Source organism: Harpia harpyja, chromosome 16, assembly GCF_026419915.1.
Source record: "Harpia harpyja isolate bHarHar1 chromosome 16, bHarHar1 primary haplotype, whole genome shotgun sequence".
Lineage (NCBI taxonomy): Eukaryota > Metazoa > Chordata > Aves > Accipitriformes > Accipitridae > Harpia > Harpia harpyja.
Genome location: NC_068955.1, coordinates 25,797,883 through 25,825,434, shown reverse-complemented (window position 1 = coordinate 25,825,434; position 27,552 = coordinate 25,797,883). Strand labels below are relative to the sequence as shown.

General features: G+C 40.7%; 1 protein-coding gene across 2 annotated transcripts in view; it reads right to left on the bottom strand.

Annotated features, from left to right (window-relative positions):
• Positions 1 to 27,552, bottom strand: part of MPPED2 (metallophosphoesterase domain containing 2) — a 110,192-nt gene that overhangs the window by 81,706 nt on the left and 934 nt on the right. Inside the window, exons 1-2 of one of the 2 annotated variants that reach the window (XM_052811785.1) lie at positions 26,887 to 26,955; positions 22,834 to 23,077 (exon numbers count right to left, since the gene is read on the bottom strand). In XM_052811785.1, the coding sequence (XP_052667745.1) occupies positions 22,834 to 22,961 (128 nt within the window). In that variant the 5' untranslated portion in view covers positions 22,962 to 23,077; positions 26,887 to 26,955. Of the gene's footprint in view, positions 1 to 22,833; positions 23,078 to 26,886; positions 26,956 to 27,552 lie in introns of those variants that run through there. The other variant, XM_052811784.1, reaches the window with a different exon arrangement.

Sequence of the window (27,552 nt, the reverse complement as noted above, 5' to 3'; positions counted from 1 at the left end):
TACTTTGTATAATTTTCTTTGAAGCATGGAGGAGAAAAAAAAAATTACCAGAACCAAGTTCTGCTCTTAGATATGCTCTGAAGCCTTCACAGTAACTTTGCTGAAGACACAGAAACATAAAAAGATGACTTTGGGCATCAAATTCCACTGGAAAGAATTTTGCACTTTTATCTTTCCGTCCTTTATCTTACTAGTGCAATTGTCTTCATTACAGCTAACACTGTCTCTCTGACATACATGTCTAACATGAAACCCAGTCACAGACAGAACTGGATTCCATCAACAAAAAGCTGCAATTCCTTGGTGACTGGATTGGAGGGCTGTAGTGTGCTGTACTGTAGATACTCAAAGCAGGTTCTTTTATTTGTAACAGATTGTGCCAAATACATCCCCAGCTAAAAAGATTATACCAGATAGCTTTCTCCCTCTTTTCTCTCTCTCCACTATTAAACAACTTATGACAAGGAAACTGCAGGTCAAATAGTATACATTCCACAATATTTCAAGATACAAACATTAGTTCGAGGGAGAAAAAGCTTGGTAGATAAAGCTATAGCAGGGGGAGAAATAAAATCTCATGTCTGCATTAGCAGAACACGGCACTAATGTAGCTTCAGCTGGAGATACTCCTTAGAAATGCACAATTCATTCTGACTAACTTTCTTCCCCCTTTATTTTCTTTTTCAAATCTCACTCATAACTTGGCGTTCTCATACGCTTTCTCCTAAGCAATGCGTACTTATATGATAGAGGCTGCTGAACTCAGCACCAATGCCTTCTTACAGAAGGAAAAAAAAAAAAAGGAAAGAAAAAAATCTTATGGGTAAAAACCAGCACTGAATATATTTGTTGTACCATCACTATAACTTGTTTATGGCATTTATTTGACACACATCACATTTAGACAATATTATGAGAAGCACTGCTGCATATATGATCAGGAGATTTTATCAATAATGTAGTTAATAGGCAGAGGGTTTGTGGGCAACCACAGTGTTACAGGTTATCCAAGAACATTTTTGTTTTGCTTATACTTCTATCATAAAAATTAATGACTTAGAAGTCCTCAGTGGGTGTATCTGGGACATTCATATTTATCAGAACTGTTACTGACTTCTGCAGTTAGCAATTATTCTTACTGTATTAAACCATTTATTTCCAAAGATGTATCCCTAAAATCAAATAAATCCAAAAATGAATTATAGTCAAGATAGAAATCTACCTCAGGGATACTTTTAGAAAACTCAATTTAAAAATGCATTTACTTTCGCTTCTATGCCAGTAACAAAGGCAGGGGAAAAGAGGGAAGAACAACAGAATCATTTTGATTTTAATATTTTCTACAAGTCAATTCCAAAGCCAAATCAGCTGAAATGCCTCAATATGCAGCTTCTATATGTGAATAGTAGTAAGGCATTATCACATATGACTCAGAGGTTGTTGCTAATTGTACAAACCTACTTAGTAATCACTTAATATGCAACAGAACACAAGACCTTGAAAGCTCTGAAAATTCCATATGTTACACACTATCAAAATTTTGGTTCACGTGGCAGATGTAGAAGTACACTGCAGAAAGTAATTTCTACACCAAATACAAAAAGCAAATACTTTGCAGCTTTGAAATTTAGAGAAAGAGTATCACCATGAAAAGCTCCAGGAAGGAGGGAAACAAGCTGCACCACGTAACATTTTACGATACAAAATGAGATGGGGCAATGTAATTTCACTTACGTGATTCAGTTAAAAGCGATGCAAATGCAATCTCACTGATTACACTTCAAAACAAAAGAGGGAATGTCATTACTTCAACCAATGCATTAGACATGTAAAAATTATGAAACATCCTATCTGCAGCAGAACAAATAGAAACCATCATTTCACATTTAGATGGGAATAACCAAAGTGGGTGAAATTCATCCTACTGTGGTGGGGTGCTGGTAAGGCATAAACTGAATAATGCAACACTTAAGCTCACATAGTCAATGGTACATAAGGTCTTATGCACAGAGATGAATTCCACCAAACTTGTCATTAATAAGCTAAAGAAAGAGAAATCATACCTCAGATCCCCTAAACCATGAGTAAAAAACCCCCAAACAAAAAAACAAAACAAAAAACCAAAACCAACCCCACACCTTTTTTATGCAAAAGAATCTTTTTCGTTGTTTTTACTTATCTTCTGGTTTCTTGAAGCTTGAGAATATGAGGAAGTTACTCTGAAGTAAGACCGGCTATGTGAATTAAAAGTACCATAGCTTTTCCTGTATGACTCCACAGGGAGTCTATTTATTAGACACAGTCCTGTTTTCTGATTTAGCTTAAGCACCCTTCCTAGAAAATGAGTGTCCAACACCAAGAGGAATTTCAGAGTACCAGCTGCAGAACAGCCTTTTCTGTAGGAACTATCTTGAATCGGTTTCCCTCTATGGCTACATACTTAGCCTTGGTTTTCATCTTCATACTCCTCTTGGTACTTAAAAGGAAAAGTAACTTAAATGCCCTTAGTATGTATTCTGATAATAAAAACTTAAGGAAAGCTTCAGCTACTTGAAAATTCACAGTAAAACTGACAAACTGGCAAAACCAAAATACATGAATATATGGAATATCAGTGCGCACTCATCACCAGTTATACTAATTTGGGAGGGTTGTGGGGTTTTTTTAAACAATCAAAACCATTTTTGCTTTCACTAAGAATATGTGTAAAATTGCACCCACCTACCCATCCGCAGTAATTTTTCTCAGCATGCAAATGAAATGCCAGTTCTTTTTCCCTGTCATTATGGTGCAGGAAAAGATACCTTCCAGGGACAGACTATGACAGAATTCCACAACAGCTCTGCAAGGCTCTGGGGAATTTCAGATTTAACAAAAAATATGTTTCTATGAGTTTTCAGCAAAAAAATCATTACTAAACATTCTGTAAAAGATATTAACTAAAACTTCCCAGCATCTTTGACAGGTGTATAACTATTAGGGCATTTTCTAAGTAAGGAAACAGGCTAATTCACTAAGTTGCTCTACAAGACCAAAACAAACAAAAAACCAAACAAACAAAAAAAACCCAGCCAAAACCCCAAAACTGTTAAAACCTGGGAACAGCCGTCTTAACCATTCCTTCCTTTACATCTGGATCCATTTGTTTTTTAGTTTTCTTTACATTTCTGCGTTCTGGCTTGCCACTGAAATTTCCAGTTGGACAGCACGAAGGGCTTGTGCTCGTGCTTACTGAAGTCAATAAAGTCAAAGTTCACAGTGACCGTAATGGTACAGGAATGTGAGCTAAGTGAAACTATTTTGTTCACATCAATACTTAACAGTCATCTATATTAAACAAAATTAGCAGTTAAGATTCTTAGTTCTTTGACTAAAGTGACTAATTTCCTGCAACCTTTCTCCTCCTTCCTCCCTCCAAACTTTCTGGCAATCAAGAACAGACTTACAGACTGTTTCATAACGAGTACTGCCCTTAAGGGCAAAACTGGCAAGATACTTCAGTCTGTTCCAGAAATCCCTTCTGCAATTGATTATTCCATCTAGTTCTACTCTACTGGTTTACTTTGGCCTATAAAATCTTGAGCTCCTTCATCTTCTGCAGACTGTGAAGACTTGAGACTAACTATACCCCTAAAGGGCAAAACTGTCTCTTTCTAGAATTAAGAGGCTCTGGTCAACCTGCCTTCTGGAAAAATCGACTGTAACTTTTCCTCAAGAATGGCTTTGTCTGCAGGCTGCTGTAGAAACCAAATGGTAAGATGCTCAGAGGCTTTCCAGTAGCAACTACTCTTGCATAAGAAACCATCTCTAGCACTTGCTTTTTTCCATTGGTATTACCTATAGTAACAAGGATCACATCTATTTCTCTCCTCGTCAAATAACATGTTAGTTTTTTTTTTAAATAAAGATCATCTTTAACTGATCAAGAGAATATCATGCAGTTCCAAAGAGCTATGCTCATCTCGCCCACACAAATGACATTTTCTTGTCTGAAACATCACGATCTCCCCAAAGACCATTTCTCAACAACGTAATACCTTGCTGTTACTATGATTTGATACCTGTATGCCCTTTACAGTGTGTCACCAAGATAGCAGCAAATACAACTTAAATAAGCACAGGTGTATCTTTTTTGTAAAACAGCTAATTAAAGTGGCTGACAATCACTTCCATGTATATCAGTGACATTCACTGTATGACAATACCCTTCCTCATAAGCCGCTCTCCCTCTGTGCACACACACCCCCCAAACATGATCCAGTAAGTCGCTCTGCCCTTGACCTTTGCTAAATAACCGTGCCCAGAGAATAGCCTGAATTACAGACTTGCCATTGAACTATTTCTCAGTATGAGGCGACCTGCCAGGCGTATGTACCATCAGCTCCAAGACCTCAGTAAGCAGGGGTATGCCTATCTGTGCTCGAATGGGACAAGCCAACTATCCGAAGGGAGTCTAACCTCACAGGAATTTAACAAGGTCTCTGACTCATAGCATGTGCCACTCACTTTTCAGTTCCCAGCCTGATGGCAAAAATGCAATTCCAGTCCCAGCGTGGTGGGAACACGCTTGTATGTGGAGGGACAATTGCAGTATGGTACAAAGGGAATTCAGCCCCGGGACATTAAGTATGGCCTGCCACCAGTTTAACAAGATGTCAGAGGTGCTCACTGAGGATAATACAACATACAGCCACTATTCTATTTTGAAGTAAGTGCAGGGAAGTGCTGTTGACTGCACAAACTATGTTGTGATTTTTCACACCACTAAGAAAGTGTTAACCACGAAGACCTGTTGTCTCCTGGATTTTCCCTGATGGTTCCCAGCCTGTGATTCTCTCTTTCATGAGTGTCCCACCAAGCTCTGACTCATGGGAGATAACAACTTGTATCAGGAAGCCTATCAAGATGATTGCCATTACCATCCACAGATCTGGTAAAGGCCACTATTTGCAGGCTAAGAGTGTAAAATACACAAGCACAGACTTGGCCCTCCTTAACAGGCAGAGTGTAAAAGTGCGAGTCATGAACTATTTCATAGGTACTTGTCAGCAAAAAGGGAAAAAAAAGGCCTTCTTCCTCTTCCACTAACCCAGAACCTATACTGGGAGCCTACAGACAGGTGGCTGGTCACATCCTCGCAACCACTCCTTGTTTCCAGGCATGTGTTCAGTCAAACCTCTTTCCAACCCCACTCACAGTGCAGCTGCACTAGCTGTTTTGAGCCAGTACTACAAGTCAAGACTTCAGACATCACAGCCTAGAAGGGAGTACTCACAGGACAGCTGTGCAGACCTAGACCTAGATGTAGCTGTTCTCCTGTGCCCACCTTGCCACTTCTCATGGTGTGACTGCTGCCTTGGGCTAGCCCTGGAAGGTGTGTGGCCCCTCCACAATCCGATTCAGCTCACCAGATGGACAGGTGAGTACAAGCACAAGTGAAGCAACAGGAGCACTGGAGCACAGCAGGAACGAAGGCAGTGGGCTGCTCCTTTCAGCAGAAGCTGCATGTTGGACCAACATAGCAATTTTCCTAGATGTTGAGTGGGGTTTTTTTCTTCCTATTAAGACAAAAGAAAGAATCTCCTTGGTCTAATCAGAGTTTTCTCTATTTCCAGACACAGTTTGATCCAGCATCGTATGTTCGACTTCTAGATGACTACTTTTGTTAGAGATAGTATTAGGGTTGGATGGGAAACAGACTTCCTAAACAGACAAATTAAAAGCAAACAAACAAAATGAATGAAGAAAAAAAAAAAAGAAAAGCAATTAACTTTAATATGTTGAGATAACAAGAGCCCTGACTGGAGTTTCTTTATTGTGCTAAGGGGCTGTATTTCACAACCTTCTTCACACCCTTCTTTCCTAGCATCTCAGTCCTAACCATCCAAGCTTTTTTGTTACTCCATTTTTTTTTGTAACTTCCTTGAACAAAACTGTATCCTTACATGGTCTCATGTATTTATTTGAACTGTAAAAGCAGCAAGTGACCATGCCGTATATGAAAAACAGTTATGTTCTGCTCAGTTTTACAGACTTTGCTTTTTTTTGTTGTCTTCCTACAACCACTTCATTTTTTCCTAAGGGACACACTGACATGAACGCCACATTAACTGCCAACTCTATGAGAAGAACATTTCAATCACCCATTACAACTAAGAATCAGACCTCTAAAGTCCAATGGCGAGATGCTGTTTCATGCCCTTCCAGTAACCCTGCAGCATGGCTATCACTGCCACTTCTTATCTTATCGCTGTTTCAAACATTGTCTGCTATGGTCAGACAAAGAGCCAGACCTAAACAATGATGTTAAATGAAGACTTCCTCCCAATGCAGTCTTGAACTTCTAATGAAACTGATCACTCTTTAGCAAGATAACAAACCATGTTGGGGTTTTACGTGCTTTAAAACTGAAGTCAAAAGAATGTCAAAAGCAAGCAAGCTTCCAGAGAATGGCAAAGCTATTACTGCATGTAAACATTCTCTCTGGGCAACAGTTAAGCCACCAACTATATGTATATGTACATACATACACACATGTAGAAACAAATATACACCACATGGGTTTTTTGATTCCTTTGGTTTTTAATTACAGGAAAAAAAAAGCTCAGTCAAATTCTCCTCTATTACACTTGGTGAGCAGGAAAAAAAAAAAAAAATTAAAGGAGGCTTTTTTGCTCGTTAGATTTTCAAAGGCAGCTGAAGTGGCTGGGAGTTTTCCAGAGTAAAGAACTCAACGTTTTTTAATTTCATTAAAATTCAGAAAATTCTGCACTAGAAAGTGATGTCAGTTAGAGAAAATTATTTTTGTAATGTTTTTATAACAGTAAAAGATCCACTATATATGAAACAAACAAAAAAAACCCCTAAAGCCAGGAAGGAGCAAAACTTTTGCTTCCATAATTTTCTCCATCTGGCTGCCTGCTGTCAAGAGTATAACCTTTTTTACCAGCATAATCTGTGTCCTCTTTAGGTGGATCTGTTAAGATGATTAACATTAGAACTATACTAGCAAATTTCACTGAAATAGATTTGGCCTCTGTTCAGACTAACTGCCCTTTCCTCCAGGGGGGCCACAGGTAGGAGCTCTAAATGAGGATTAAGGTTTTCAAGGAGAGAAGAACATCCTATCCAAGACCGCACACAACAAAGACCACTCTTCATTCATTCCATCCCATCAGCACAGCTGTAAGTGGGACCACATTGAGTGCCTGCAGCTCCCCAGAGGCCTCAGTACCAGGGAAGGGCCAGAGCCGCTACCCTGCAGTTCAAAACGGGGTATTTCTTTTGAATCCTTGCACCGACCAGTGCCTTGCATCGTCCTTCATTGTGGCAACCCCAGCAGGACCGTTGGCAGCTCAGCGCTCTCCACGCTTTAAAGCACTATGCTGGCCCTGCATAAAGTCAAATTCCCACTGATCTCCATAGGTGCACTCAGGCCCTTCAGGATGTAGAAATTATCTCAGATTATTCTTGTAGCTTTGAGTAACAGTGGGGAATTCTTTACGTCTTGTTTGGAAATTACACGAAAGTCTTGTGGGTTCATTCTAGCTTTGCAATTCACCTACACAGTGAACTCTAAACCATCCGACACCACAAGACACATAAACCAACAATTTCATGGCTACGTCTCCCGAAGTAGTTCTGCAAACGAACTGCAAAGTCAGCCGTACATTGAACACAAGTCCACTACTAACCAGTGCGGGTATACAGTTTGATACTCTTGCCTTCCAGCAGCAGTGCCAGCCTCTGCAGCTCCCAGCCCTGTCTTGCTGTGGCTGGCTCCTGCTTCAGCAGTCTCCCCTGTTGTGCTAGAAAAACTGTCTGCAGGGACGGATGGTGAACAGGACTGGAGAACTCCACCAGGCTACACAGAGTTTCTCTTCCTCTCACTCCAGGGGATTATTCTGAATTCCCAATTATGTTACACGTACAACACAGACACGTGGGAGAACAGAACAGCAGTGCAAAGGAGTGAGGGCTATTCAAGTTGGCAGTACCACCAGCCCCCAAAAAAACAGGGAGCAAAAAAGCCCTCATAAAAGCATGGCTTCACACACTCATTGTCATTATGAATTTAACAAGCAGTGGCTTGAGCCAGCTCTCAAAACACAGTGGATGTTACAAGGGATGTTAGTTTGAGCAGCTTAAAGCAGCCCCAGGTTGCATGTCTTTGTGAAACCACAGTGCAAATCAGATTGCTGACCCGTTCAGGAGTTTAACATCCCATCTGAAGGCAGTGGTGAGCCTTGACTAAGTGTGCAAGTGAATGCTTTCCTAGCTTGGCTTCATCAGTGATTAAGCCATATAAAAAAGGCAGAAATACCACAAAGAAAAAAAAATTTAAATATATTTGCCCTTTTTAGCAATATAACTCAGTTTAGGAAAATATTCCACGGCATCTTACTGTTTCTGCAAGCATAATGAAGACTTAAACTCGAAAATCTTGATCTTACTGAAACCTGTGACAAAACTTCCAGGCACAGAGGTTGCACTTCACTATTTCAAAACACTTCTCCAGCAACAATTACAAACTGGCCTTTCAAATCTATATGATGGGGTATGTAGCTCAGTGAAAGCACAAGTTATTGAAGTTCTACTGTCTTATTATTTTCATAAACATTTAGGTCAAGTGCTGCAGAGCAACATCACAGAAAGCTCCTTCAAGACTCACTCCAAGAGAGTCAGGAGCAGCCAGCCACCTTCTTACTAAGTGCAGGAAGCAAGAAGAATGAGAAAGCAAGTAAAGCTGTCAATGCAGGGAGTTGTCTATATGCTACTGCTATGTAAAAACATAAGCACTGTAGAACCTTAAAAGTCCTTTTCAGGTGTTGTGTCACTACCAACAGCTAATATAACAGGAAATTTTAAGTAGCATAGTGTATTAGCCAAAACACCACAAATAAATAGCAAAGCTGCCAGGCTTAGCATAAAAATGAAACACACTAATGAAACATAGTACAGTTTGTTCATACCATGTGCAGTCTAGAATCATGCATAATGTAACAGTGCAACTGCTAACAGCAGGCTCACAGAAGATAATTTACACTTGTTTTTATGGACATGAGGAACTGATCTTTGAAGTTGTCCCTAATGAGATTCTGCCTGGCCCTAACAGCATCCTGAGAGAATGTGCTGGTTTTCTCCCCTGCATCCGGTGCATATTTATAATGCAGAATCCAGACCTATTTAAATTGCACATGTGGACTGGTGTCTCCCCATACCATCACAGTCAGATTCTCACGGTCAGGGAAATACCTACTAAAATGTCTCAATTTACTTTCAAGTCTTTTTTGTAATTACCCATACCACCTTTACTAATTACCAAAAGATACATGAAGGTTAATGAATAAGGTTTCTTCTTCCTTTGTACAGTTGAACTCCTAACTTGATTAAGCTGCCAAGTCACTGGCAGCTGTATCACACGTTGCAGAAGACATGTCCAAAATACAGTCATAAGGCTCGTCAGAGAAAGCAGAAGTGTAGCTGTGTAATGGATCAGAAGACTTTATTTCAAAAACACAGGCAGCAGCATCAGTAAGACAAATAGAAAATATTTTTTGCTAGGCCCTATGTAGTCACTGCTTTAATACTATACCCACCTGTTTTTAAAAGCCCTTTCAGTTACGAGATCTGCAAGAACCATTGAACCAACATCACCAAAATCTCAAGTTGCAACTAATGGCAGCAGCCACAACGCCTCTTGCAACTAGGAGATACTGTGGTATGACTACCGAAAACTGGCAATGGGTGAAACAGATAATGTTCACGGAGAACGGACCTCAACTTCGTCATGCTCAAAGAACACCAGTAGTCACATCTGTAGCCACGTGTATAGTAACACAACCCTTCTACAGTACTGGACCAAAAATGACTGCAAATTCAGATAAACATTTAAAAACATTTGTTTAAATGCCACCTAATGAAACTTTGGTATGCCAGTACTCGGAGCACTGCTGCTAACAAGTGTCACTGCCCACTCTGAGCCAGGGTGTTGACCCATGTTTGGCAACAAATTAAATAAGGACAGTCTAGGTTTTACTCTGTCTTCCATCCTTCTCCCAGATATAGCCACCCATATACCATGGTTCTTGACTATCACTGTTTCAAGTCAAAGTATTCAAGTAAACTGAAGCTGATTTTCATTTGGAGTAATGTACTGAAGTGCAAACTAAGGCAGTTCAGGAAACTTCTTCAGGCTCTGTTCAACTGTTCCTTCTGCAGGATAACAGAACCATCCTTCAGGAGAATCCTAAAATCAGAACACTGGGGATGGCAACTCCAGCAGCAACCCATGTAGCTGATACATAATATACTTGTTACACCCTCAGGGAACCAACATTTTACCTCCTAGTTCTCTGCCTTTTTCTGCTTGCAAAATAGAGAGGAATAAAATCCATAAATTCTTTGAACCTACTGGTCAGTGCTGTTCATGCCCTATGAATGCACAGTATATTGTTCAAGATTAGATGAATCAGTGGATAGATAGCAGTATACCTGATTTTTCATTTAGAGCTCATTGTCTAATCTGACCCTAAATGAACAGAAGTTCTACCCCCTGACAGCTGTTTGGTGCCTTAAAAAAAACCACAAAGGACTGTGCTTTAGTTCCTATAAAGACATTCACGTAAAAAGACCACCACGGCAACTGGTGTTCTCTGAAGAAACTCTAGTTTGAATGGAGGCAGAGACTAATCTACCCTTCTGGTTCCACGTGAAGTCCCTACAGGTAAGAGACGACAGTCATTTGTGGGGAACTTATGAGGGAAGCTCTAACAGTAACTACAATAGCTCTGTGTGCATACGTGGAGAAAGAGAATTTGTTCCCAGTGCACTGTCTGACACTGCTCACAAGCACACTAAGCCCAAAAGAAGAAAAATTGTAAAGAATAAAAAAAAAAAGTGTGCCTTTAAAGCCGCTAGGTTCTGGGCACAGCACTGAAAGGTTCAGATGACCTTGCCTCGGTATGTTAACGTATAACCTCTTGGTCAGCATTGCCAGATTCCCTTGTGAACAACTACAAGGCGTAAGTCTGGAAGCTCAAAATCCAAAAAAGCTTTTGTTAGAAAAATAATAAAACACATACAAACCTGAAAGACAGACTGCGATACTACTGCTGCAGCTATAATGTGCCGTATATTACTGCTACGCTTCATGCTAGAGCAAGATTGCCTTTAAACACATATGCAGACAGTAAAATTGTAACAAATGAAATACAGCTGCAGGTGCAAGGTGTGCTAAGAACTATACTTTAGGCCAACATCTTATCTCTAGTTATTTCTGGGTGTTTGAGAGCATTTATCCATTTCTCATCTTCCATTTATTCCATATTAGTCACCTCCAGTACATTCCTCTTGCATTTTATTGGACAAGTGTCTGGATCCTAAAGAAATTGCATTGCCTCTTTATAAAGAGATATCCAGAAAACTGCCACTTCTTGTACCAAATCTTCTATATAGCCCCATTTAATTTTAACTAATTAATTAAAAAAAACCCTCTACCAACTTCCTGACTCTATATGTTTCAGTTTACACCTTTTAACTCTGCACTGAATAAAATGATTCATAAAAGGTCTTTCTCATTCTGTAAAATGATGTCTTAAAACCTTCTAAGAGAAATACTGACTGAAAATAGTGACTCCTGCATATCACAGTTATTAAACGATGGTGTGAACAGATAATCAAGGAAGCCAGGTGATCCAAAGTTAATTTTCAACTTAAATTAATATCCTTCTTGACAATCTAGACTGAATGCAAGGATTCTTTTCAGGAAAATAGGCTCTGTATTAATGATATCTAAAATGAATAAGCCTGAAAACAAAACAAAATCCCCCTATACAGAGATCATTTAAAATTCCTTGAAACCAATACCAGGGATTTCCTTTCTCCTCTGGCTCAGAGAAAATGAAGGCTCTACTCTACTTACATACATTTTAAAAACAACCTGTTTTCTTGAAGGCACAGATTTTATGGTAATAGATAACTAACAACAAATGATGAAAACTCCCAAGAGTTAAAGGTCTTCATTTTGTTGCCAAGATGATCTATCAGGTTCTGAAAGGAACAGTATGTGTGATCCTTCCATTAACACAGCAGCACTCTCACAAAGCAGCAATGCAAAGTAGCCAAGCAGAACACCACCAAAGGTCACAGTGGGGGGGGGGGAAATCATATACCACCCCTAGAGGACTGTCATCATCATTTTAATTCTCTGAAACTCGTATTATAGTATTTGATCTGTGCATCCTCATTATACTCACAACATTTCTACCAGAAAAACTGTCTTAAGAACTTCGTGCAAACAACTAAAATACCCTCCAAAAGATCTAAGAAGTTCCAATATGAGTCATAACTCTCCCTCAGTAACCCAAAGAGGGTGTCCTAAGTGGAAGCTTTCAAGGTATAGAATAATAATGATAGCAGGACAAAATTTGTTCTTCTTGTAAACATGCCTTCCTTTCAAAGCTGCAAACATCACTGTTTAACAAACAAAAGATGATGGAAAATCAAACTAATGTCAAGAGATATAATCAAAATGAAAGCAATTTATTTTAAAACTTTTCAAATAATTTCAAAGATTACACCTGAGTTCTATATGATTTTTTATGTATAATTATGTATTTATTTAGTTTTAATTTATTCACTCCTTTCCAGCAGCAGGAAAAGTGAATGCCTGGCTGACTTGAAACTTACAATATAAACAAACCACAAAGATGAAATTTCCCTCTTCTTTAATATCTGTTAATTACCATAATCTTATATGTACCTCGTTAGCAACCAAAGAAGTCCCTGAAAGAATGATAGCTTAAAATTGAGGGAGTCACTTAATCTGGCATCTCTAAGTGACTAGTCCTGTCCCACTGGAAGCACTAACACTGTCACTGATCACTGCATTTAACAAGTATAGGACAAGGCTCCTATTTATTAAATATGCTGGACTACATGAAATTTTAATTCTGAACAATTATTTTCCCCAAAACTACTACTTTACCATTCACAGTAAAGAAAATAACCCTTTGGTAATTCTCACTGCTGGTCAAAAGTGAATGTGCTTTAAGGAACAAAGAAGCCTAGAGTAATTAAAAAGTAATGACTTTTTTCTTTGTGCTCCCTATATAAAAGGAGCATGAGGGAAGATATACTGGACTAGCACCTTTTCCTTCCCATAAACTGATACAATAGCTAAACATTTAGAAGTAATGTGCTGACCCTGATGCTCCCAGTCACTACACTCAATTCCTTATACCAGAGAAATTGTAAACGTGGTAAATAGCAAGTTTCCTGGCTTACAAATACATCAGATAAAGTCCCTCTATCACACTCCTTTCTCCTTCCCTCCCCCACTCTCTCTCCATCTGCTGCCCTCCTGGGAAGGGACTGCTACATTTAATGGCTGTGTGCTTTTAAGTCTAATGTGCTGGATGTAAGTTAATGCCCAGTACAGTAAGTGGGGACTCTGCTGCGAGGAAGCCTCCAGTACTGTTTTTTCCTTGTCAACATGCAGTGGAATCTCTGTAGCCCTAATGTCAAGCAGCATGCAAGGAAGAGAGGGTCTGGGAATATGAAATCCACAACCTGTGACAAAAAAAAAAAAAAAAAAAAAAAAAATCACAAGACACCACACAGCACAATCATTTAAATAATCTTTTGGTAAAAAGAGGAGAGAATTGGGATTTTCTTATTTGTCTCTCCCCTCAACATAATGATTTAAATTTAGAAAATATGCCCATTATAAAATAGAGCATATAAAAATAGAAGCAAGCACTTCCCTACAGTGAAGAATACACAGGCGAACTCTGTTGACGGCATTCTGATCCTCGAGACAAGAGAAAGAAGCAACATGGGCTTGACCCATCAGAGTTATGAAGAGGACAACTGTATTTGGGGATTACGCGTTGACTTGCTCTCTAGCCATCCTCTCCGCCCCCACCCTGAAAGCTTCAGCAGCAGCATGCAACACCAATGCTCATCCACCAGCATTTTGTTTCAGCCAACCTTCATGCAGCAGATGCTGCAGGACACATACAGCTGATGTGCCAGGAGAAATCTCCAGGTTTATGGAGGTTAAGACCAAGCTTTATGGTCAACTCTTCAGGAGATAAATGAAATGACTGCAACTCCAGGTACCTAAAGTTTATTGTTTGGAATCCAGACTTGCAGTTTTCTGCTCTAACCACTTGATACTGCTCTGGGCACGTTTACTGTACATGTTACTAGGTACAAGACTATCATAGGCTGTCTTTTTGTTTGAAAAAGGCATCAAAATAAAAATCATTAAATGAAGTCTCGTCACATTTACTACAGGATAGAATTGGTTTGACTTCAGTGTTTTAAACACACGCGTTTTGGCCACAGCTTCCTCATAATAAGAACAACCACACAGAGTATCACAAAACTTGCCCTCTGCAACGTAAGACCTAAAACCCGCAATCTTAACAGCCCACATCAAAACTGAAAGTAAATAGGCAAGACCTGAATTTCCAAATCCCAAACAACAAGCTCTTTATATCTTCTGAAGTATCTTCTATGAAATATGTGCAGGTATATATGCAGACATGCTTACCTCCTTCCTCTGTTTTGCACTGCTCTGCAGGTACACATTACAGAAAAGATCAGAAAGCCAGTATCAGGCCTTCTGCAAGCAGAAAAAACCACAACGAAGTCCATGAAACTACAACTCCATATGCCAAATACTATTCAAACCACTGGAAACAAGAAGCCATTGCTTCAAGGACCAAAACTCACAACTTGATGGAATCCTTTCTAGGGACTTGGAAAACCTGGCATGAATTAAGAGGTAAATGTTTTTACCATGCAAGACTGAGGGGACTTGCTGCCCAACACTGGCACTCCACCTTCTCTGCTACCATTCATCACTTGGGGCAACGCAAGTAACCGACCCCTCCGCCATATTTACTGTATCTTCAAAGAAGTAACTTCGTAGCTTGCTGTAAGAGATGCATTTTAAATAAATCTCCCTGCCTCACTGTACTTCTACTACACCTAAGCACGTTTACTTTCTCAAGTTATGCCGTGACATCTTACGGAATTCAAAACGAAACTCGTCAGATGCTCTTTTGGGAAGGAGACATGCTGGCCCTCCGTTTCTAAATTTTTCCATAGATACCCATGCCAGGCAACCGACGCGGAAATTAAGCCACCTCTGCTAGCTCAGGATTGGAAATGTAAACTCAAAAAGTTACCGTGCAACATTCAGTACAAAATCGACATTCATCACCAACACTTCAGTACTTCTGAAATAGCGCTGCATCAAACATAAGTAAGCTGCATATAGTAATTTAACACAGACCTCTAAATTCAAATTGTTTACAGGGCTTTCCTTTTGCTTATTTGTTCAACGAGATATTCAAACAAAGATTTGCAAAATAAAATAACAACATGTGCGCCAGGTAGGTGCAGCACTTTCCTTGGGCTTGGAATAGCCATCTGTCACAGGGAACATGCTCTCTCATCACTGCTGGCAGGGAGCACCAGCCTCATTCTGCCACTAGGAGAAAACCATAAGCCAAAAACTCTACAATGGGATTCCCCCACTGTGGGGCCTGCAAATTTAGCGAGGTATTAACTCCCTGTTTGGAAATCTACGCTCTAGAAGTGGTTTCACAGGACAGATCGCACTCTCACCCTTCAAGCATTACACAAAAGCAAGAATCTGCTGCTTCCCACAACAATACCCCTACTGCCCTGATATTTTAAAAAAAGAAACTACAAACTTCCAGTGACAGTACAACATCCTGACTGTACTGTATATCCACCTTTTTTGCCCAACTACTTCAGAGAAAAGAAGAACTCCCTCGGTGAGCAGTCTCCCTCTAGCACAAGGTACCGCGGTAGGGACCACTGCTGCAGAAAGCACTCCTGGTCAGATCCCATCACACACCTCCCACAGGGTGAGAACACACTGTATACTGTACATAGATATGAAACCATACATCAACTGTCACTCAGTATGACTGACCACTAAATGAACTACATGGGTAATACTATAACGTAGAATCAGCTCATGTAATGAAAATTTCTACTTATAGTACTCAGTTACTGAAACGGGCCTTACAATTAAAGTACTTGTTACCTGAAGGCTTTTTTACATGATTAATACAGCAGAACACAGAACATTAACAGACATGTGCATAAAACCCGAACAATTTTCTTTCTTTCTCCCTCTCCGGGTTTACCACAGGGGCCGGACTGACTCTACAAGGTGGTGTTTTAACAGCACGATTTCGTCAATGAAGAAGTAAGTTGAAGAAACGTCCATCCCCTATCCTTGCCCGTCGGCTGATCTGTAAGCTCACTGCCCTCTCACCTTTGCTGGCCACCCCCGTAACCCACTCCACGTGAGGCTATACCAAGAAAGAGATCGCTGAAAGTAGCTAACTGGAAAAAACAAGCATACAAACACAAAACCACCACCACACCACTGAATGGCCATTTTTAACCTAGACCGTTTCAGTGGTATGATCTATCCAGCAGCCTCGCAAAAGGCTCTGCCAACACTACCAGGGGAGGTGGCAATCTGTGTGGCATGGGGGCAGGAACGAGCAGCTGGGATGCGACAGGTTCAGCGCTGAAGTCTGTGTATCAAGAACTTCTCCCCTTCCAGCCCTGCAAGTAACCTACAGGCACCGCTTTTACATTCAGACAACCGGTGGTAATTGCACAAGGCCGATAGCTCATACTGAGGGGACTGATTGATCTTGATAGGCATGGAGACTGCTCTAGCAGCCTGTTTCCACTAGCACTAGAGGTAAAGGTTTTATCACCAATTTAAACCAGACCTGGCTTCCATCTTAGGACAGGGCAATGTGGAAATATAGTAACTAACAGGGTGATGGTGACAAAAAATTATTTTAAACCTGTCCTACATTTATAATAATGGCACTTTTACAGCATCTGCCTTCCAGGGATGTTCCAACTTTTTTTTAAAGGTAGGTTGGTATTATTCCCTTTTACAATGACAAAAAGGGAGGTCAGAAACGTAATCAATTTTTCAAGAGAGTTTAGCATATTATGACTGAACAGCATAAACACAATACAAGGGGCCTAAATTTGAGTTTTAATTACAAAACTGCAATCCCTGAGCCTTATATCACCACTGTATGAAGACTTCACTTTCAGCAAGCTCCAGTCCAGCATCTCAAAAGGCTTTAAATATTAAGTGTACCCTCATGAAAGTTTTTTTGTTCTCACTTTACATGTAAAATTCAAGTTTAGAACTTATATTATGCTTAGATTTGGGCAAAATAAGTAACTTTAAATAATGTAAAATCATTAAGATCAGTAGAGATCTTAACTCACACAGACATACACATATGCACACACTCCAGTAAAAGAGTTTTCTTTATGACGATTAAAATTAGCATCTTTGCAACTCAGCTTCCATTGTTCTATGGCAGGAGAATCAGAAAACGCAATCAGTTAATGGCCCTCTTCTTGAGTGGGGACTATTTATTTTGGGACAGCTGTAAGGGTTCTCACCTACAGCTGTCGTCCTCCCTGCCTTTCTGCTGGAATCTCCACGCCGCTGCAGGGAGAGCTCAGCTGCTTCGGGGCAGCTGTTGAAGGGCTGCTGCTGTTGGCTTAAGAAAAACAGGTTTGTTTTACGTAACGCACCAGGCTGTAAGCTGCTGTGTTTCAGTAGCCACCCAAGCCATTGAGGGACCAGGGAGGGAGGGAAAGGAGACTAAAACTGCACAAAGGTAAGCTGACCAATTGTGAGGCACAACCCCAGTAAAATTCCCCGTGTCCAAAAGTAAGGCTCAAGCTTTAACTACACTCGTTCAATATACTCATGTTTTCACAATTAAAGCTTAAATGTGACTTGATTGTTTCAGGGAGTACTGTTTTTTTCAATTTATTTAGAAAAATAAGTAGTGAAAAGGAACTCAGGTGGTCACAAGCTATGTATGCTTTTGTAAGAAGTGTTATTAATGGACAGAGCAACAATTTCCACCAAAACTGTGATCCTCTGTCACACCAGTATCAGCTGAAATAGCCTGCCCAGTCACACTAGGTATAGCTAACTAGCTTAAGACTGAATCTCTGTATTCTCTCAACCGATATTATTACATGCACAAACTCCACTATTTGGTAAATGTCAAATGAGTCCACATTCTACTAATGCCAACTTTTTCTCCCTCCCCCTAAATATCACACACGTTATATGAAACAAAAGTTGAGAGTATTACAAATCAAATGCATGATTTCCCACTAATCTCAGTGGGAGTTTATAAAACCCATTAAATGCAGGATGGTTTCCCCAAGAAAAAAAAATATGCAAGATCCTATTTCTCAAGGTTAGTATTCTAATAAGAGCTCTGGGTTTTAACAATTTAAGGCTTCGTCACAGTTGAAAGTTTTTTCTTCCATGATTATACAGCTATATTTTTATATTACTATTATTATTATATATACACATTTACACACACTCATACATTTAAATACTTTATTCAACTATACATATATAGTCCTAATAATATAAAACGCTGTTTATACTCTTTGTTTTAAAATAAGAATACTCACATGGGGAATTACTCCAGTACAGAAAAGGCAGTAAAATTATATAGTTACAGATTGTTCAGGTATGCATAAACTCATTTAGAAGACTTTTGCTCTGGCACAGAAGCCTCTGTCTTTCTTACTCCCCTACTACTGAATTTAAACCATACCAGAGTTTTAGTGTGTACTCCAAGCATCCTAAAAACAAGCCACCAGCCATTCTGGTGAGACCGGAGGAAAGCTAATGAACTCCTCTAAAAGGCTCAGCCTGCAGCAGCCTGGGCTACAGCTAGTTTATCTCCACAAAACTCCCTCACTCTTACCAGCTGGGCCTGTCAAAAAGGCATTTTCCATGACAGATACACAAAGTTTATTACACTCTCCCCCTTTTTTTCCCCTGTGAAAGTAAATGGTGTGTTGTACTCAAAACAGGAAGATTTTCCCCTCTGGTTAAAACTTAAGTGAACAATTTTCCATTCGGATTTGTCCCACTTTCTTCTCAGCTCCTTTCCACTGGACTGAGGAAAAAAAAAAAAAAACAGGTGAGATGGGAAGGTTCCACAAAACTGAGCCTTAGTAATTCCTGTTATATTAAAATAGTTTGAAGACCCACTGTGTTGGCTGCTGTAAAGCTGCTGAGTTAAAAGAAGGGGGAAAAAACCCACCAGCCACAAAACCAAAAAAGGTCTTACAAAAAAAAAAAAAAGAGAGATCACCCTAAGCAAATGATAAATATACCTGATGAATTCAATTATCTTTTAAGTTTAGTCATTTTTACTTTTTTCCTACTGTTTGCTTACAATAGTGGAAATTTTCTCTATCCTCTCTACTTTGAGGCCATGGGTTTCACAGGATGAAGCCTTCTACAGCTTCAAGCATACCTTGCCCCAGGCTGCCAGCTCCTCCCGCGGGTGCCATCCTGTCCCCAGGCTGCATCCTACTCCACTGCTCACTGGTATTGTTGGCACCACTGACCATAGCCTTGTACAGAACATCTCAAGGGTCTAAACAGGCTTGCGAGCTTTTTTTTTTTTTTAAAACCTTATAATACTTGGTAGCACTACACCGAAAGAGCAAGAAGCATTTGCCTCTTTGAAGTCACAATTCCTGACAAAAACCGGGAAAGTACGAAGACTTTCCAAAGAATAATAATCATTAAGAAGCAAAGGCAGGCACATTATAATTGTTATTATTTTGCGGCTGCCCTTTAAAGCAGCGAACAAAGGTGATGCAGTTAATTAAAACTAACTGAAAGTAAACACTACTTGTAGAAAGCATTCAAATACAAACATTTTACAACATCTTCAGAAAATAAGTGAAACCTGTAGGTGGGAGCATTGCTTCAAGATGACAAAATATTTAACATTATATCACTTTATCCAAAATAATCGTACAGTAAAAATTGTCTTTAGAATACGTGTTCAAACATTCATTAGTAGAGAAATACAAAGATTGGACAAACCGATTCAAAAGTTATATTAGACCAGAGCTTAAGTAACTGACAAAACTGCTGTCACAGCCAGCCCAAGCAAAGGGAGCTTTAATTCACTGTTATCTACCTGACAGCACACTTAAACAGATTCACCAAGCAGCGCTAGTGTAAAAATACATATAAAGATGATAAAAGAGAACTGTATCCCTGCTGATCAAACTACATGACACTGCCATGTGAAAGGCACAAAATGAAAGCCAGAGAAAAAGCACAGGACACGTGTCCCACAGAAGAGGCAGAGCAACGCCAGTAGTGCCTTAACCACCAGGTTTACGCTGGTGATATTCCACAGACTCTCCATTTACTCTGTGTGAGACGAGAGTTGGGCCCAAAGGATACTAGAATAGCTTGGTGTACACCAAGAATCCAGTCCTCACCTTTGCACATGAAGATACATTTCTATAAAGAAATTACTTCTAAAAAAATTATTTCCTTTAGAAAAGAACATTGTCCTTAAGCTGCACCCAGCTACTGATTTATGGTATGCAGCAGGGCCCTGTAACAATGTATTGCCCTGCTATTCACATACATGTCATAACGCTCAGCTCCCGTGTTGCTTTACTCATTTCTCATCTTCCCATGATTTTTTGAATAAATTTTTCACTAGAGAAGAATAAAACCTCCTCGAACTCCCTCTTAGAAAAAAAAATACGGATGCTTTACTTTAAGATAGCAAAAAAGAAAAGCAGAATGTAAAACCAAATCCCATCGAACAATCCTGGCAGCTGCAGCAATGTGGCCCTAGCAAAGATACAACAGGATAAAAAGATCATGGTTTCTTTGTTAATACCGCTTTTACCAATCTATTTGTTCAGGTTTCTCGCTTGATGACATCTCCTTTCAGAAATATGCATGCTTCCATTACAAAACATTGGGAAGACAAATAAGGACCCCTTCTGAAGCTACCACACAATCTAGTCTCTCCTCCCCAGAAATAACTCTGCTGTTCTTACCACCACACAACCCACAGTCATAGTCGTATCTTCACTTCCTTGCTTTCTTCTACCCACAACTCTAGACACCTGGTAGGATCCTGTCAGTTTTTCCTCAACAGGTTTTCTAAAAACCATCATTTGCTATCCAGACTGACACCTGAACTCACCTCCTGCACTGCAAATTTTCTTTGCTTCCATTGTAAATCTGAGACTAACCCCCTTCCTAATTTTTCTAAATTTTGATGTGCCTTTTAGTATGCCACACCCTTCCTTGAAACCAAATTACTGGTTTTAAGAAAGCTGCAGTATTTCAGTTAAAAATCCTTTAAAATACTGTCATTATACTGTACTTTATAGTTTCAGTATTTATTTCAATTACAATTTCTCCAAACAAGTAAAATATCTTTTAAGACATCTGTCTAGTCAATTATCATTCAAGAGATACACAAATTATTAGAAAAGTAGCTGTATAAATGTTTTGGAGTGTTGAAACAAAGCATGGGCAATTTTTACAATGTTGAACACCACACTTAGTCCTAAAATCAGCTCCCACTGAAATCCATGTCAGTTAGAAGGGGTTCTTTAAAACTGCTTTCTGCATTTCTTTTGTTTGTTCCGAATTCATTCTCTACATAGAATTTGTACTTAATGTCAGTCAGAAGTGCAGTCTGGAGTGCAAAACATGCAACAGAAATCTGCTGACGAAAGGTCTGAAAAGTGAATCGAGAAATGGAAATATTTCTAAAAGAGTTACATCATCGTTGTAGTAATAAATCAAATGTAATTAATGAAAACTTTTTCCACTTTGAAAAGTCACATGCAGGACAGACACTCTTCAGCATCCTTCCTAAAGTTGGCTTTAGGAAGATTGTAAGGACAAGAAATCCTATTAGAAGGTGCTGAACTCCTACATTGTGACTCTTCCGGCAGGCTTCTACATAACAAAAATGCAATGAAGTACCATACAACTTTTCCGCCCTTATTATGCAAAATCCTTATCAAATTCAATAGTGTGACATCGTTCAAAATCCTGACTAACAATGGCACGCAGGAGGTCAAGAGATGTCGTCTTTGTTTTAGTTTCACGTGCTTTTCAGTCTATTAATGTTAAAAGAAAAAGAACCTTCACAGAAATAACCGACAGATAAAGATCAAACCTAACTAAACAATGGAAAGGAAATTCAGAGTTAAAACTGGTACTTAGCTCTTAACACAAACCATTGTGCTAGGTGCTGTGCAGCAGAATGATCCTGCGTGTCATACAATACCCAGGAATAACAAGGTGAGGTAAGAAGCCTTCAGCTCCCCACTTCCATGCTTTTGGTGGTTTAAGCTCGGGCCAGGGACGTTGTTTTAACGCGGTATTTGTATTTCTTGGGAGGAACTACCGGGCAGCCCCCGACTCCTTTGTGCTGCGGGTTGCGAGTGGAATGCAGCATGCGGCACACGTTCCACTCGCAACCAGGAGGACAAAAGATTCAGTGATCAGGGGGGACAATTAGTCCCAATTAGGCCTATTTCGCAGCTGAGTGTAAGGGCTGGGGGAAGGGAGCTTAAATTTTAAAGCAACGGGTCCCTCAGGCGAGTTAAAGTGAGATCAGTAAAGTGACAAGTATCAGAAAATGTACCCTATTACTCATCGCCGGGGCAAGTTTCTCGAAGTCGGTGGCACTGCGCCTCAGGCGGAAAGAGCCATCTCCAGGAGATGATGGAGCAGTGTTTCTCCAACACCCCATGGAAGAAATTCGATAACCGTTTTGCCTATTAGCTAATGTGACTAACCAATTTTTCCAGCTTTCAACCCACTCCTTCAGCAGCAGTTCTCACTTTCAAGGCACACGCAGACACACACACACACACGCACACAAAGGCAGTGTCAGGAATACTCACATATGCACATGCGGAGGCTGGAACCTGCTCTGATTAATGTTGTAGTGTGTAAACGCCTGCGTTGGGTTGGAGCTGTATTCATCCACCGTTATGGTAACTTTGCCTTGTGAAGGAATTCCATGAGCCATCCTTCCTCCTTATGGACATGAGCAGCTCACAACTTCCCAAGGCCAGGAGCGGGGTAGGGCATTGTGTTCCAGGCAGCTCCCGACTCCCAGCAGCTCCTCATCAACTCCGTGGACCTCTGCCAGGAGAGAAAGACAGCACACACTGCTATAAACTCAAAGGAGATGTAAACATACGCAGACATATTACTCTATCCTCTCCTGATTTCCATTCAAAGATCTTTTTCTATATTTTTGATGTACCCATCACCTAACTCTCAAAGCATTACTATTCCCATTTTTTTTTAATTACCTCATCATTTCACTCCATCATCATTAAATGCATCTGAAGGATGAATGCTTAAAATAAGGCTTCATCTTCAGGAAAAAAAAAAAAAAATCTGTGTTGAAAGCTCCAGTTAAATACTCCGCATTTACTTTACTATTCTTTATTTGAAGTAACATCTTGTGCTAATTGCAACCATGAAAATTAACAAGTGGACCCAGTTTCCCAAAGGACAAATGGCTTTCCACAAATACGCACGCTTGTTTTCAAGGCCCTGTTTTAGCTTTACAAAATAACTTACATCTGAGAGACTTAGGAGAAGCTGATGCAAAGCAGAAAATTTTAAAATGGCATAGCAAAAGGTACACCCAAATACCTTTGAATCAAAGTATTTATTTGTCCAGAGAAAGGCGAGTGTCTAGACAATGTTAACAAAATATCCGTGTTACAGTGCACTAGCAATGAAACTGGTTTGGATTCATCACCAGACAGTAATGATTTATCTGACAGATTTAAGTGCGATTTTATGTATAAATATTTCTACGTAAGATGAAAGAAATATGTTCTTCCCTCTCTACGCATCCCCATCTTTCACTTCTTCAAAGTGCTCTTAAACACATTTCGCGTTAAGACTGGAAGCATTCTACAATATGAGTGCAGGTCCAACCGCCAGAAACTTCGCAAACCTGCTCTCTGTTGAGTTCCCTGCACAGAATCTGAGCTTCAATTTCTTCAATCAATAAACCGAGGATACCTCAGCTGCCTTCCTTTCAGAGGGACTTTGTGAAAATTGATCAGCTGATGTTCGAAGAATATTTTCAAGATGAGCAACTCTATAAAAGCCCTGTTTACGAGGTAGATCCTCAGCTGGAGCACGCTACCCTAGCTGCAAGGACTTACACGAAATCATGACACTTTGCATCAGTTGATCACATCCCCCACTACCTTTAGCTGCCATACGCAATACTGAATTTTTCGTATCTGGTGTGTAATTTACAAAAGTACACCAGTGCTTACTGGGAAGACAAAGAGATAGGAAAGCGAAGAGAATGACTTGAGCCCTGAGCATCAAACCAAGCAGTATTTTTCCAGTGTGATATTCCTGGACTTCTCTTCGCTCCCAGATAGAAATGTGTTTGCCATGTGTAACGTTAAACATTTGGAATCTTTGATTTGTATTCAAAATATATTTTTAATACAAAGACTAATTTCCACTTTGGCATGAAGCACGATAAAAATGCCCTGCAAATGGCAGATGGCCTGCTATAGGCCATTTATTTTACTATTTTACAACCTCAGGCCTATGTAGGCTTCCATATGTTAGTTGGGTTAAGACATTCTGCAACCTTCATTCCAGTAATTGGGTTCTATCCTTCATCTTCTTTAGCATTGGGGGGGGAGGGGGGGGGGGAGAAGATGAAGATGAAACTAAACCATAAAGTTCCCATTTAAAAACTGAGTCACTAGTGAGACAGTACATCTCTGTAACTAAGATTATGGTCTGGTCTTTGCACTAATCCCCTCTCATAAGAATAAACGCAATAGTTTCAGGAGTAAAAATCAGCAAGGTGAGCTTTACTAAACCAAATCTTTACTGCGTTAGACATGATGTAAGATGCGTGCAACAACTGCTCACAAACCATAATGTAGTGGTTACCACACCAAGTTTGCAGCTGTTTCCTTAATTTCCCTTACAATTATATTTTAGTGTTATTTTGCATAACAGTAAAACACAACACCTGCTTCAAATTGCAGTCCTGTTCCAAGTACTGTAATTCTTTTGAGATAGAAACTACGAAGAGTGTGCAACACAGAGCAGCATAATTGCCCTGCACTGAAAAGTAAATACAAATGAAAACATCTTCCTGTTAGAGAAATGACTGTCATTAACAAGAATGCTAGCCATCAAAGCTCCCAGGAAAAAAAAACCCTAAGTTTTTCTTCTACACAGCAAGAACTTTAACGCCTGCATAAATTAAGAAGTAGTGTGAAAATTACATGTCTAATGTTATTTTTTCGCAATTAAAAGCTACAATATAAACCAACACGTTAAACCAACAACAAAAATATGCTTGGGTTTTCAGAAAAGCTAAATCACACTATTTTCAGTAATCTAGCATAAGAAAGGTCAGAACATTAAATTTCGTATTATAGTTCACTCAAGGAAAAAAAATCCCATTTGTTCATGAGAGTGAATTATACATAAAGATAATAAGCATTTTTTACAAGGTTTATAACAATCCATGCTACAGAAAGAAATTACAACTAACTGGCATAAAACAAATGATAAGAGGATACTTGAATAGCTGTATTAAATACTTTAAAGTTGACTTTCAGTAAGATCGTAAGTATATAAGCTGCAATTGCTTCCCATTGTTCCAATCTTTAATCTTAAAAATAAATCTCTATACTTAAATTAAGACAAAGCCCAACAAAGCATTCTTTTAAAATGAAATTCAACAACAAATGCTGGACTGGAGAAACAGTAACATTTGAAGCTGGCTTCTGTGTCAATTCTCTAATTTCCATTTAGTGCCCCATAGAGTACTACAGCTCGCTACCAGAAGTATCTAATTATTACCTTCTTTACTGTGAACTTCTCTGAAGAAAATATCAAAAAGAAGCTGAACACTTCAGAACTTAAAAAACAAATTTATTTGGGGCCCAAGAAAAAAAAAATTAAAAAGTCTACTTTGAATCACTACTGTTCTCCTTCCTCCAACTGCAATCACTCTTTGAAGATTGCATACAGGAGATGAGTACAAAAGAATAAAAGTTGCATTATTTTTCACATCTGTCAAGTAAAACAATGTGTGGTATCTTCCACACCTTACGTAGCAGTTTTAAGTAAGAATGACTATATTAAAAACCTAAATGAAGATTTGGGGTTTTTTTAGCATGTCGCGTTTTCCCACATATAGCTGTTATCCTGGGAGCAACAAACCTTTTCCAGCGTGGATTTGTACCGACAGTGAGACAGGAGATGTGCTATTGTATACATCTGCTCGGTTTTACAGGTAGAAACCGGCACTTTTTCATAAAAGGGCCGACACAAACTCAAGCGCAGCTAATTTTAAACCAGTATACTACTGCCGCGTCAAAAAACTATCACAAAATACGCACAGATAAGTAATTTGAAAGCGTAATGTTACATTTCACGGAAAGCTACACGCACCAGCTCTACGTATGTCCAAGCGCACAGGCACGCGGAAAACGCATTTCCCCCAAATAAAATATTTACGCCTTCCTCATCTGAATTTCAAAAATTTGCCTTCCGGCTGCTCTCGGGTTGCAAAAGAAAATTTTGAACGGCAGGAGACGGAAAGGGTTAATTCCGTGTCAACACCTTCTGTTGATACATCCACCATCCCGACACTGTTACAGCAACAAAACACGCTACACCCACCCGGAGCGCGGGCACCTGCCGCCGCAACAACCTCCCCCGAACGCCGGCGCCCGCCCCCCGCACCCCCGGCTTTCTCCCAGCGCGTTCCCCCGCGCCTCGGGGCTTATCCACCCCCTGCCCCGACAGCCCCCCCGCCAGGCTGCGCTGCACTTTGCGGCCAACTCCGGGCTCCAGCCTACCCGCCGAGTCCCAGGCGGTGGCACCGGCGGGGGGGTGGCTGGACCCCGACTCCTTCCCCCGCCGCCGCCCCCCGGTACCTGGGCTCCCCGCCGCTCCCCGCCTCCGCCTCGCGGGCCGCCCCGGCCGCGGCCCCGCGGGGCGCCGGGCTCGCCCCCCCCCCCCCCGATGATTGATGGCTCAGGGTGGCCAATGGCTCCGGCGCGGCCCCGTCCCGGCGTGTGCCGCAGCCCCCGCCCCGCGCCCCCTGCCCTACCCCCCTCCCCCCCGGCTTGCCACCGAGGGGGCATTTCAGCAATTTTTGTGCGTTACGTGCCATGGCGCGCAAAGTTCACATCACCCCCCCCACCACCACCCATTGCCACAGAACCGAAATGATTTGGGTTGGGGGTGGGGAGGATGCTCGGGGGAGGGATGCAATAAACTCCACAGCGAGCCGGGGCGGGGAGAGGGGGGGGGATGCCCGGCTGCTTTTTATTCCGGCAGTGCCAACGCCGCCGTCCGCCGCACCTCGCCCCCACCCCCGGAAGGTTTCCAAGTGCTTGAGGCCTCCGGGATCAGGGTTTCAAAGCGGGTTCTCCCGCCGGCGAAAGGCAGAGGGGAAACTCCGCCGGGGAACGGCAAAGCAACCCGCCTTACCCTCCTTACTTTTGCGGCGTGTCCCCCCGTCCCCGTCCCCTCACCCACAACCCCCGGCTCCCTCCGCGCCAGGAGCCCCGGAGCCCCCCGTCCCCCCGCCGGCTGCT